This window comes from Pleurodeles waltl, chromosome 9 (assembly GCF_031143425.1).
Source record: "Pleurodeles waltl isolate 20211129_DDA chromosome 9, aPleWal1.hap1.20221129, whole genome shotgun sequence".
Lineage (NCBI taxonomy): Eukaryota > Metazoa > Chordata > Amphibia > Caudata > Salamandridae > Pleurodeles > Pleurodeles waltl.
Window position 1 is genome coordinate 458,935,501 of NC_090448.1, and position 14,216 is coordinate 458,949,716.

Here is a 14,216-nt window from a genome sequence, read left to right on the forward strand (position 1 = left end):
TTTGATTCCCGCACCACTTATGAGATGCCCCAGGTACTCCACTTCGGTTTTCCTGCATCTACATTTATGTAACTTTAATGTGAGGCCTTTGGTTGATAATGCTGCCAAAACACATTTTAAGTTGTCGTGATGTTCCTTGGTGGCTTGCCCGAACACCAAGATATCATACTGGAAAGCAATTGTTCCTTTCACACCCTCCAATGTTTCTTTCATGAGCCTCCAAAACACAGATGCTGCACTAGCTAACCCGAAAGGAATGAGGCAGTATCTGAATAATCCTTCAGGAGTAATAAAGACTGCTAAATTCTTTGAGTCAACCTTCAATTTAACTTTGCCAAATCTAACATTGTAAAGACCTGTGCCCCCGCAAAGTATCTAACCATTTAATGAAAGTTGGACAGGGGGTGGGAGTCCACCCAGATTGTGTGTTGATTTGTGTAGTCTCAACGACGCAATATCAACTCCCTCGAGGCTTTCACAATCAGGGAAACCCATGGGGATGATTTCATAGGTTCAACTATACCTTTCTCACACAAATCCTTGAGCATTTCTTTTAATTTTGCACTGTATGATAAATGTACATTCCTAATGCTATATTGTGTTTGCATAGCACTGTCACATAACCTAATAGAATGCTTAAAACCAATAACTTTTCCCAGCTTGTCACTGAATACATCGTTGAAATGTTCCTGTAATTGTTCCACAATATGACCCATATGTGTACCTTCTCCTCCCTTGATAACCCCATTGCTGATACTAATAACGTACATAGGGGGATTTAGCCCTGGAGTCCAACCTGATTCTCATTTTGTCCTGGTGGGGCCACCCTAAAAAAGACTGTTCATTCCTTGCCACATAAACCTTCACACAAGTGCAACGTTTAGAAAAACACAAATCCTCCCAAAAATACCCTAAAAATCTATGTTATGCCCTGTGTAACCACCAGGTTGCACATTTGGGGGTAATCAAATCTTGTTTGGCCACTTATCCGCGACAATGGCCTAAGAAATAATGGTGTACCATGCACACGAGTCCACCAGAACTGTTACTTTCTTTCCATCAATAATGATATCACAAGATGGAAATCTTCTCTTCTCATCACTTATGCTTAAAACAGTGTGAGAATCCTGAACAAAATCATCATAAACTGCTACCTCATCATCCTCTTGCATAAGACTGAATTTCCTGATATTGGGTTTACAGACCCTATTAAAATGCCCCTCTAGGCTGCTTTTAGAACACACCTTATCAATAGCTGGGCAAATTTTTGAATTACCCAAGTGTGACCCACAGGCACAGCTATAACATAAAAGCACTCTTTTTTCCATCATTCTTCTTCCGCATAGCCTCCACCTCATGCTTCTGAGCAAGAGATTTTTGATAGTTTATCCCCACCATGTTTTGCAACCACATGCACATAATTATCTTTACCGCCTCTAATTTCCTGCTCACATTTTTCTGGGTGTTAAATTGCCTTGCTATGTCAACAGCAGCATTTAAAGACAGCCATTTCCTGTATTTTTTTGTTATTGGGCCTCATAAGAATCTGATCTCGTAGGACCTGATCATAGATAATATGTTCAAAATCGCAAGTAACGGATAATGATCTTAATGCTGTAAACTCATCCACAGCCTAGTTCCTGGAATAAAATGTCAACCTTTCCATAACCGTATTGATTTTTTTCCATAGCGAATATACAACTGTTTGGATGCATATTGATACACATTAATTTCCCCTGAATTAATCAAAGTCAGCAGATTCTTGAAATCCTTAAAGTCTACACCTCCCAAAAAATATTTTAATAATATCAGTTTTCTCTCAGGTTCACAGTCATCCCCTTTTAATACTTCAATATAAGCTAGAAATACCACCTCCCATGTTTTCCAGTCCATTGGTGGCTCACCAGATGCTGGTAGAAATGAGGGTGGAGGCACAATACCTGATATTTTCTGTATATAAACTAAAACAACCAGAATAAGCACAATACTAAAATTAGAGATTTAAAATAATAAAAGTGGTCACCATCGTCTCGTTAATATGTGCTTAACACAGTACGGTAACAAGAAAACAACAGCAGAAAATAATAAAAAGGTAGTTACCGTCATCATATGAGATGATGATTCTATGGCAGGACCGGAGGCTTCGGATTATGCTTTATCTTTCTTTTACTGACAACACAGCAGCCAGTGAAAACAGTAAAAACTTTAAACTACATATCCCATGAACACTAAGCCAACCAATCATGGCCCTCCTCTGTTGATATAAATAGCTTTAACACAAGAGTCCGTCCTCTTTATTTGCTGCTGCAGCAGCCAGATATGAGATTTTCATGCATGATCTGATTGATTCCATTTTATGGCGTAATTTGAGTATTTCAAGCACGCGCATGCTCGCTCCTTTTGCTGTTGCGCTCTTTATCTTTCACAGGGATCCCTGATTCCTCGTCTATGCCGATGTGGAGCGGGAGCAAGGCCGACAGAGGTTTCTCCATGTGTTATTTCTTTAGAGAACGCAGTCCTCTTTCTATTGCGCTTGACATGCATGCGTGTTGACTCGAATCTGAAGATTTTCGTTTTACGATTGGATAAACTTGTGTATTCCGCCTCAGTGCACTCGGCCTCTTGGCGCTGTAATAAACGTTAATAGAGCTTTGCCCATGGGTAAATTAATCCTTTGATGTGATTATTAGCAGGTGGCTCCCTGCACAGTATAGTGGCTGGCTAAGCAGCTATATTGCTGCTCTTTTCTTGATATTCCACTTCACCTGCTCCAGGGTTCCTCCCCCCCCCCCACCAGCCCCCCTCCGAACTTCTCCATACCTCCCAGCAGTACTTTCATGGTGTACTACACCGATGAGGAGGAGCAGTATCAGGAGCTGCAGGAAGTGCCAGCTGAGCACCAAGGGGAGGAAAGATTGGTGGAGGCACTTGGACACCATGTGCAAGACTCCGTGAACTGGGCTCTGATCAGGGCCTTAAAGCCATTCACTCAACCCATCACCAATTTTGGCAGGAGAGAGCTCTTGGGCGAAGGCAGTCAGCAAGCTTGTTCGCATATTTATGAGCCTTTGGAGGTTTCTGGCCTCCCTTTACAGCGCTCTGGAGGATCTTCCTCGGCTGAAATACTGGCACAGATGGCAGCTTCAGTGCTGCATGATCACGAGTATAGGGGTTTGTTCCCACAAGAATCAGCAAGTCCTTTCTCCAAGCCCTCTCAATCTAAAGTTGACTTGCAAGATCAATCTTCTTCTTTTAAGTCTGAGTCAGTCGACTTGTATACAGTCTCTGCCCGCTCAAAAAGAAACGCAAATCTTGTCATGTCACCCCTGACGTACCGGCCCAAGCGGTCGGAATCTCCTCTTCTCTCCTGAGGATATAATTCATCCACGATCCACAGAGTTGGTCCCTAGTGCTGAGGTGGCCCATTATGTGCAGGATAGGCTGCATAAAGGTTTTGAAAAAGAAGTGTGCAACACTCTCTGGTCGGAATGCCTCTGACCTTCATTGGTCGGCAAAGTAGCGGATACCCAGAGTTAGATTCCAGTATGGCGACGTTCCTGAAAAAGTTCTCCAAAGACCCCAAATAGGACTTGACCGAGCTTGGCTGTCAGGGCCTTTGACGAAAAAATTGGAATTGGCTATCCAATCCAAAGAAACAAATACCCCGCTGGAACCTGAGGTCGTGCCGGAATGGGCGCAGCGTGCTGTCTTCTAGGCAATGCAAACTGCGCCATGTCAACTGAATGAAGGCATTCTTTCCTAATACACTTGGACCCCAAACTGGCAGACTTGGCAAATAATGAAGCTGGGTTGTTAGCTTATGGCATGCTTTTTGGTGACAAATTTGTCAAGGATTTGGGCAAATATGTTGCAACGTTCAGGGCACTGGACAAAGCTCAATCTAATATTAAAGAGGTTTTCAATAACGCTCTTTTTGCCCAGGCCGAGTGCTTCAGGGGCCGAGCACCAGGACATAGATTCCAGGCTTCAAGAATTGCCACCCAAAGGGGCAGGGGGAGGTGCATACAACTCTGCGACCTTCTACCCCAGTCGTTACCAAGGACGTGGCCGTTCCTCCAGAGGGTACTGTGGAGGAAGTTCCTCTCAAGACACCAATCCCTCCGGTAAGGATCATTCCCTTCTCCGAAGTAGTTTTGGGGGGCAGAATTCAACAGTTCCTCTTTGCTTGGCAGAATATCACACAAGATCCGTGGGTGTTACAAACTGTACAAGGGTTCCGATTAGAGTTCTACGCATCTCCAATTCGGAGGGTTCTGGAGTGAGACTTATTATCTACCTCAACGACATCCTAATTATGGCTCAGGACAAAGACATGATCCTTTGTCCTCTCAATTGGGCAGTCAAATTATTAGAAAATCTCAGGTTCATCATCAATTCGGAGAAATCCAACATGATACCAGCACAGAATATTGAGTTCTTAGGTTTTCAGATAGACTTAGTCAAAGCCCTGTTACTTCTCCCTCTCAGTAAACGGGCTTTGATCAAGAAAGAGTTAAGGAGAGCCCTTGCGTCTCTGACTATACCATCGAGGACGTTGGCACGACTTGGAGGCCTTCTTGCATCTTCAATTGAAGCAATTTTTCTGGGGCCTCTGCATTACAGGGCTCTTCAGAGACTAAAGATTTTACATCTTCAGAAAGGTCTACAGTATTCGGAGTTGGTTCCACTCACGAGGATGTCAATACTGAGATATCTTGGTGGTTCTCCCACATGGATGCTGAACTACCACATAAATTGTCTGGAACCCTTAGCAGGGGCATTTGCAATCAGATCGCTTTCCCCTCGCAAAGTCCAATGTTTCATCCTCCTCCGGATGGACAATGTGTTCGCGGTCAGATATATCAATCGGCTAGATCCCACCTTTTAGCAGAGATCGCAAAGGATTTTTGCCATTGTCTGCAACACCAAATATCGGTGATAGCGGAATACATTCCGGGTCATTCCAATATGACAGCAGATTGGAATTCGCGCTTCCTGCGGGATGGCAGCAATTTGAAGCTCAAACCGCAGATTTTCCATGCTTTTCAACTGCGGTGGGAAACTTGTCGAATAGACTTGTTTGCTTCCCGGTTGAACAACCAGGTTCTGTGTTATTTCAGTTGGAGGCTGGATCCTCAGTCAACTGGGATGGATGCATTTCTTGAACCTTGGCTAGAGGATCTGCTGAATGCGTTTCCCCCCTTCACCATGATGGCATGTTCCAGGAGTTCTGTGGACGGACTGGTATTCTGCAAGTTCTATATTGACTCAATCTTGTTGTTTATGGCAAAGAAAGAGGACGGACTCTTGTGTTAAAGCTATTTAAATCAACAGAAAAGGGCCATGATTGGTTGGCTTAGTGTCTATGGGATGTGTGGATTAAAGTTTTTACTGTTTTAATTGGCTGCTGTGTTGTCATTAAAAGAAAGAGAAAGCATCATCCTTGCCTCCGTGTCCTTAATAGAATCTAAAATTCTTGATGCGATAGCTAGAAAAAATTTCATTCACCATATGGCTACACACACTGTTTTGGGTGTGCACATCACTGTGTGCACAGCAGCTGAGCACTAAAATCACTGGTCCAATGTGACACGCTGAGATGACTAGAAATACTGCCAAAGACCAGTCCATACAGCTGATGCAGTTCCCCAATGAACATGACACAGCCTGCTCAATCAGATGCTCCTTCTTACGCTGCCAGCAGAAATACTCGAAGATGTGCAGAAACTCCCAATAGCGATCATTGGTTATATGCCAGATGAAATACTCCTTTCCATGCCGTATCCACTGAAATAGCCGATACAATAGGCAATGAAAATCCAAACTACACCTTGTAGCCAACACTGAAACAATGCGTAAATTCCTCACCGTTTATCCAGCACGGTGCAGACAACAGTTAAGTGTGGCATGAATCTACGTACCATCAAATCTCCATGGTGTGAAATCGGCTATAATCTATGACGGTATGCTTTGTATAATTAATAATACATGCAAGAGTAAATCCGTACCCACTCGTCTCCAGTATAAAGTAAAGTGGGTATTTCTTGTAATGAAGAAATCCACAGAGGCTTCAAAGGAGCGGAGTTTAATCCTTAACAAACTGCATACAAGTTGGATGCAACGAATGAATCCTTAACGATCTCTCCCACCTTCTATATACCTTTCACCATTCTCTTACCGCACAGTGAAAACCCAACATAGTAACAGAACGCAATAGTCAGTATAACCAATAGCATTATTTAATGGGTGCATCTTATATGAGAGCGGGAGCACAACATAATAACGCTGCTGAACACAGGCTGACCATCAAAAGATGCATGTTATTACGCATGAGCTATCGCATATCATGCTAACATGTAAAAATAATGTCATCTTTTTTATTTTTAAGAGCTAGCAGTGTTTCCACAATTATCCTCTTTATTTTGTCCTTGTCGCCTCTGACCTCTCTTGATCTCTTGTAACCATGCAGGAGAAAAGAACAAATCCTTCTGAGGGAAGGGTCATTATCCCAACAAATACATACTGTATGCGCGGTATTCACTACGAGATGGGTAAACAATATTCGTTATGTGTCATTAGCACCAAGGAAGTATGAATGCATTTTGGCTTGTCCCTTTATATTAGGAAGGCTCGAGGTAAATGACACCGTCTTACTATAGTTCACGGCTTGTAAACCTTATCTTAATCCCCTTAAAAGGGTTCAAAGGTTGCCTGAGAAGAGGAGTTCACTAAGCTATTCTGAACTGTTCGAAACAGCAAAATATCCCTTTTCAACTCTTTCAAATTAATAAACACGAAACAGCGATGATCGACTCTGGTTGGCCAAGAGGACATAGTAATTTAGACATTATGCTTCTGAAAAACGCATCAACCCTAATACTTGTATTACACGACCAAATGTGAGATATTGATTCAAGGAACATAAACTCGGTTTTAACAAACCCTCTAAGCCACCATTACCACTTTTTCCTGGAGCCCTACACAAGAAACAACCACTTTTTGGCTAACTATTTTTGACTACTTGTGCAGTCTGTCAATACTAGATAAAAGGTTGGTCACACTATAACCACCGGGTCCTCAAATTAAGATGTGTGCATCAGTCTGCAAACAGTCCGCTAGGGACGTACACTAACCTCCTTGTCAGGCACCCAAGGAGGCTCTTCCAGGCAGAAGGGGCTACAGTGTGCACCGCTCTCGGGAACCATGCGCAGACCGCTAGGTGAACGGACAAGCTTTTTCCCATCGGAAGACATCTTTTCACCGCCCTCTTGCCATACCCGTGGCCACCCACCCGTCCCAGCCAATGGTGGGAAGACTCGATGGCAGGAGGGCGGGTCTCGAGTTACTATTGGCTGTGCTTTCGACAATCACAAAACATTGTTTTGAGACCTGTAACTTCTGACTAAAGAGTGAAAGGGAGGGTCTGTCCCGTCAGAAATCAGCCGCTCTCCGTTTAAGTCCAGCCAGGTTTCAGCCAATCGGTTGATCTGTCCCGTCGAGCTTCATCCAATAACCTTTTACTTCAAAGTGGGAGCTGGGTAACCCAATAAAAACATCAGGATCAACTGTGTGTCAACAATAAACATAAAAAACGGAAACCACATTCTGGGCAATGTTTCCCCTCGAAGTCATGAAAGAAAGGCGTACTAATCAGTTATTTGCGAATTTAGCGGCCATATTAACATGGCAATGGATCCACACACAAGAACGTCCGGTTTTATTGCTTCCCAGTTTTACTTCGTCCTCCAGTTCTGCCCTTTAGTTTTTATGTTTCTATTGTCAACTTCCAAATATTTATTTATAATTAGGTTACTGTTCAATTCCATGGGTGGTCGATCAATTTTCTTTAATTGTGATATTGTTGAACTACCTATTTCTTTTCCTTTGGAAAAGGCCATTTTTCTATTCTTAACGAAGAATTGACTTGAAATAGCCTTTGCAGTCTAGTGTCTCTATGATAATTAAAAGTAGCCGCATTCATAGATGCATACCACTAACAGGTGACATTTTCCCGTTGTTTGATTAGCTTTTTTGATGGTTTTCTGCTTAAGAAAATGTGTTGATATCTCGATCACCCACTGCAAGACGAATGCAGATCCCGGGCTTGGTTCAAGCTCCTTTTCGGTAAGCTATACATCTACATTAAACGAGGCTGCCTGTAGATACTAGGGCATTTGAAGACCACAGTGTAATACCTTGCTTGTAGTCAAAGATCAGCCAATCACTGTCCAGAAGGAAGCGGCGTGCGGTTTCCTATTGGGAGCAGGCTGGAGGGAAAGACAGTTTTCTTTAAAAAATGTGAGGTACGAATGTTATGAGCGTGAGGTATGATTAGTAGCTAATAATGCTCATGGTGTACAGCGCTGAGGATAACCAGGGCGGTGCTTTCGTTATTTGTGGAATACTGTGTTTCGTGAGGATGGTACCGATGTTAGCTATGGAGGTGTATAGTATGTCCATACATTACCGTGGTTATGTATGGGTAGAGTTACCAGATGTCTCTAGTATGGGACCTGAGAGTTTTAAGGGCTTTAACATATATGTATAGCGGTAAGTGTTTTACTGTATATGTAATGGTTAGCATCACTGTGTTCTAGAAGATGAACCCTAGTGTCTCCATGTTAATCAAGAAAGCAGTTTTGTGTACTGTTTTTTTTCTAAATCTGAGTGTTGATTGTCATAAATGAAACCCATTATGTAAAACCACCAAATTACAGGGGATTATAAAACAAAATATGTGCTTGGTCATAGAGTCATATTTTATGTAGGGAGGTGCACACGAGCATACCTTCAAACCTTTTGCAGGGGCGGCGGCTTATTTCGGCCCTCCCGCTTGTCAACAGTCCCCCTTTCCTGCTGGTGATGGAGCCTTTGGTCATATGGCTGTGATTGAGAGAAGGTTAGTGGGAATCCCACAGGTGGCCAGGACTCGTGGTCTCTCTGTACGCTGATGATGGCCTGCTTTACCTCCAAGATAACGGATAACCTTCTACCATCGCCCACAGCCTTAATGAGTTTGAAGCGTCACTCAGCTTTATAGCTAATTAATAGAAGTCTTGTTTGTCCCACTCTCCCCAGAGAACCATCTGCTCTGCTTGGCCCTTGGTGGGGCCCTGATACTTAGGATGGGACTTCATTTTGCTACTTGGGCATTGTATGTATCACTCCAAAGGCGTCCTTTAGGACAGCAACCTGCCGAGGGCACTGAGTGCCCTCAGGTAGCCTTTTAGAGGACACTCCCATTTTCTACCATAGGACGCATAGCCCTGCCCAAGGCAGTGATAGTAATATCCCTGTTTTCCTTACCTGGAACTTCTTTTGGTATTTAGGCGCTTTTCTGGGAGACCTTCTCTGGGGCAGAGGTCGTCGAATGGTTACCCGAATCAAGCTGCACTTGCCAGTTGAGCGGCAGGAGGTTGGGACCCACAATTTCGGCCACTAAATTTAGCAGTGCAGCTCCAGTGGCTTTATCATTGGCTATCATGTTTTCACTAGAAGAAACAAGTGTGGCTGGTCCTTCCCTGAGCATAGCAGAGGTGAGAGAGTTGGTTTTCCTAAAAGTCAATCCAAGACGCGTTTACCCTTTCCTGGTGCACACAGCACAGCTCTGTTTAAACTGTAGCTTTTTGATTACTAAACATATGACTCCTTATGGCCCGCGAAATACCCACGGATGCCTCCATGCCACAATTGACCCCCCTCAGTAACTACATAGGGTACATGATCACACTGTAGTTCAATCTTGGGTGATTTGACCTGGCGCTGTGGCTCCCTGATATTGATTGTGCTTCAACCAAAATGGGATCCTTTTGAACAAGGAAGCCATCCCAACACTTTCCCCCTTCTCTCTATCCTCCTGACAATGACTCTGTCGATATTCCTGGTACACCCTGGTTGCACTGAACACACTACGCACCCATGTGCTCCATGGAGTGGGTGGGGGAGTTTGGCATAATAGTTGCTCCACCCTTTGAACTGTGATTGAGATCATGACTACCTAGCATCTGGCATAGCTTTCCTTCCCTTCAAAAAAAAAAAAAAAAATGTGCTTCATAATCTGTATGGAATTGTTTTGCGTACACAGACACTGTCTCACTGGGTTATGGCACGAACATAGGATGATTAATCAGGCCTCGTCCCTATTCCACCTTAGCTTATTAATATTTTCTAGTACCTATACAGTGCACAATGTTTTACCTTGTCCATGTAAGTTATTTTTTATTTATGACAAAAGCTAGTAAAGATTATCTAAGAAAATGATTCATATTCATGGCCTCGTGTGGGAAATGTGGTAACGCATCAATGTCATTTTTTTGCTGTTTGAAGGCTTGCACAGTGCCAACTAAAAAGCAGAGTTTCCCACATGGCTTAGGAGTGATGGGGAACTTTGCTCTATGGAGACAATTGTTGTAGCTAGCAGAAAACAAAATAAACAAGAGCTAAGTGGCAAACTAGTGCCTCTTTTTAAGAACCAGTGTTGGTGATTCTCCTGTTCTGAGGCAATCAAGGAGCTAACTTGTATTAGAGCCGAGACAAGGAGCTGCCAGCCCTGAGATGAGTTATTTTGATGGACAGGAGATGTCACCAATATTAACGTCTCATTTGTATAGCGAGATCTAAAAGCCCTTGAAAGATAAGAGAAACTAACTTAAACCGTACCACAGACAGCAACTGAACTGGCATTATACCACATTGATAACTGTTCGAATTGGCAATCTCAATCTTTGTTGAAAATCAACACCTAAAGGGAGCTTGAGCAATTCAAGTTATCTGAGGTCCCATTTGTTTTGAGGAGAGCAAGGGTGGCAGAAAATAGAAAGGATGCTGAAAAGAATTTCTTTGTGTCACACATCTTGCAAAGTGTCTTGCTACTCGGCAGAAACCACCTGGGCTAGATGATGGGGTGATCAAAGGGAAATGGACTGTGATTGCCTTTCTAGAGGATCTGCATGGGCAGAATAGATATTACAGTGCCGAGATTTGACAGTATGATGGGATTCTTGAACATCAGAGTCTTATCTGGCACAAGCCAGATTGAAGGGAAGTTAACAAAAAAAATCAGTCAGTGCATGTGGTAATGGCTGAACGGGCTAGAACTCCAACAAACTGGACACAAGTATGCACTTCTGAAGGGGGCGTGGCCAAGAAGCCGAAGATGGCGCACGCATAATCCCCTCGCTCCAGAGGGGCCTAAAATTATCTGCCCATATCGATCCAACCTCAAGGGCTATAGATGCCGGCACTGTGTTGGGGACCTGAGGGGACCTGTTGAGAGAGCGCTCGGCCCTGTCTGAGCCCTGATACGCGAGCCCGGCCCGGATCGGCGTGCTCCCGGTTTCGTGACCTGTCCACTTGGCTGGAGCAGGGGACTGTAGTGGTGAGGCGGTCCGGAGCGGGACCGGGGCCTGCGGCGGAGCTGGGGCGGACCCAAAGGCTGGAATCCGGCTGCCGGAGTGCTGGGGCGAGCTCCTGGACTCGCGGCCGGTCCCCGCGACTGGAGCCGGGGGCTGGAGAGGTGAGGTGGTCCGGGGCGGGACCGGGGCCTGCGGAGGCCCGGACGGCGGAGGAGAGCGCGGGATCTGGGGACTGGAGTCCGGCCGCCGGTGTGCTGGAGCGAGCTCCCGGAGGGGGCCGGACTTAGAACCTGTTTGGGGCTAGCGGCCCGCGAGTGGGTGCCCCGAGGGCCAGAGCAGCCGCAGAGGAAAGTGTTCCACGGGTTGTGCTGGGGCGCTCAGAGATTGGAGTCGGGGACGTCCTGGCGGAGCCTGCTGCACATCGGGTACGAGACTGGAAGCGGGAGAGTGGTATCCGACGTGGGCCGACGCCCCCCCCACATGAGGAGACGAGGCAGGAACCCCCATCACATCAAGTGGGGGAGCAGATAGCTCTCCAAAAAGTAAACAACTTACAGAGGCCCTACTAGGAACTGGGGAGCCTAGGTATCGGAAAGCCAGCCCACAGAAAAAACCAGAGGGCACTGCGGTGGCTTTTAAACACCGACAGAAGCACTGGTGGTGTATGCTCCGGGCAATGATGCAGGTCTGGATCCAGGGGGGGGCTCTTAAAGTGAGAAGAGGAGCGGACAATCCCAGCGGCCCATGGTGGAGAGTAGGTGGCGGCGCCCTCCCGATGGGCGAGGACCCCGGGTCGCTGATCTGGCAGGGGGGTACCCCGTGCTGCGGCCTGGGATGCGTTGGTGGGGGAGCTCGGGCCATCCTGCGGGGACCACCCAGGGAGAGAAGACGGAAGAACATGCTTGGTGCCCCACTTTGGTACCTGGAAGGGGATTACATCCGTAGAGACTCTGCTGTGCTCGAAGACTGCAGACGCCTGGGCTCAAGTAGCAAAGAACCCCCCGCCCTTATGGAGCGCGCCCTAGATTCGCTAGGGGCTGCCGACTAAGGGTAAGAATAACTAGTAACTGCTGAGTGGCTTGCTGGGTGCAATTTGGTGACCAAAATGAGTCTGACGGTAAAGGCTACGGGAGGCAGCACGATCATAATAATAATTTGGACCCTGCATTGTCACCTGAGGAGCAGCCCCTCACGCATTCAATGTCCCCCAAGAACCGGCACAGGCCCAGAATCATGGACAACGCAACGTCCTCCGAGCGCAGGGGGGGGGGACCTACGGGACTCACCGCAACTTAATGTACAGGACACCCTGGACAAAATATTAGGGGCCATCGAAGACCCGAAGACAACACTGCAGCACGACATCAATCAGGTGGCGGTTGAAGTTGGGCTCCTGAGGGTGGACCACCACAGACTGTCGGACAGAGTTAAAGAGACGGAGACAACGCTGGCGGAGATAGCACCAAAACAGAAAGACCTACAGGCTGAGGTGTCATGCCTAACAGGCAGAGTAGCACGCCTAGAACAGAGGGCAGAGGATGCAGAAGGGAGAAACCGGCGGAACAATGTACGAGTGGTGGGCCTCCCAGAGGGGGCCGAAGGAACAAATGTGGTTGACTTCCTCGAGAAATGGTTGAGCACCGTAGTGGCGCCGGATCGCTTAACCCCCTACTTTACACTGGAACAAGCTCACCGTGTACCATCAAGGCCCATTGCCCCGGGCCGACCACCCCGAGTGGTGATCGCTAGGTTTCTGCATTACAGGGATAGAGACATTCTCCTGCAGAGAGCAAGGGAAGCGGGCCCATTCAAGGTTGCAAATGGCGAGGTGACACTGTTCCCTGATTTCACGCTGGAGGTTCAAAATAAACGTGCCTCATACATGGCAGTTAAGAGGGCACTAAGGGAGGAGGGGATCCAGTACTCCCTGCTTTACCCAGCCAGATTGGAAGTAAAGAATGACAGTAAAACCACATTTTTTCAATCCCCCGAAGAGGCGTGGGAGTGGCTGGAGTCCCGAGGGACCCAACCGGGTCGACAGGCGAGCGGGGGATCAACTGAGAGCGGATCGCACCGGGGCCCCGGTGGGCGGCGCACTCGGGGTCGCCCTCGCCTAGCGCCGACCCGGAAGCAAAAAGAAAAAAGCAGGAAAGCGGCGCTGGAGGCGGCAGCCCGTATGAGCGATGAGGGGTCCCCCCTGGAATGCTCTGGAGGTGAATCGGATGACACTGTAAGATCATCGGCCGCTGGCTCGGGCTGCTCAGCGCGGGCCCCGAAGGTAACCCCGCGGTCAGCAGACAACCTTTAATAACTGAATTTACGAGTGAGCCCTGAGGTGGTGTGAGATGATCACACACGAGGCCCCTCTGAAAATGGCCTACCCCCAAATCGGAATCTCACTTGCTCAGTCAGACTGGCGAGAACTGCAGTTAAAACTCTAATTAAGATGCACTGTTGCACAGGTTTATGGGCAACCTACTGTTCGAGAGGCGCCCTGGGAGGGGGAGTTGGGAAATTGAATTTATAGTTATGTTGGTACTGTGGGAGTTGGAGTTAAAACCGATCAGAAGTCAGATAGACCACAGAGGGAGACTGTCGTCGGGAGTAGAGTGGGGTTAGAGACCAATGGACGGACACCCCAACATGGCAGAATACAGCCTTCTAACATGGAACATCAGGGGGATGGGCACGCCGGCTAAACAACATAGAATATTATCATACTTAAAGAGTAGAGGCATACAAATTGCAGTGTTGCAGGAAACCCACTTAGCAGCTGGAGACGCGAACAAACTAAAGCATAGATGGAAGGGGCAGTTGTTCGCCACGGAATATTCAGCATACTCAAGGGGAGCATTGATTTGG

The 14,216-nt window shown here is 46.6% G+C and overlaps 2 protein-coding genes across 6 annotated transcripts in view; one reads left to right on the forward strand and one right to left on the reverse strand.

Annotated features, from left to right (window-relative positions):
• The window catches only part of ZFYVE21 (zinc finger FYVE-type containing 21), a 144,651-nt gene extending 137,349 nt beyond the window's left edge, over positions 1-7,302 (reverse strand). The window contains exon 1 of the mRNA XM_069207267.1: positions 7,134-7,302. Within this exon, the coding sequence (XP_069063368.1) occupies positions 7,134-7,253 (120 nt within the window). The 5' untranslated portion in view covers positions 7,254-7,302. The remainder of the gene's footprint in view (positions 1-7,133) is intronic.
• Positions 7,303-7,969: 667 nt separating this feature from the next.
• The window catches only part of XRCC3 (X-ray repair cross complementing 3), a 157,353-nt gene continuing 151,106 nt past the window's right edge, over positions 7,970-14,216 (forward strand). For 3 of the 5 annotated variants that reach the window (XM_069207271.1, XM_069207268.1, XM_069207272.1), the window contains exon 1: positions 8,198-8,303. The gene's annotated coding sequence lies outside the window, so the exon portion shown is untranslated. Of the gene's footprint in view, positions 8,125-8,197; positions 8,304-14,216 lie in introns of those variants that run through there. The other 2 variants (XM_069207269.1, XM_069207270.1) reach the window with 2 other exon arrangements.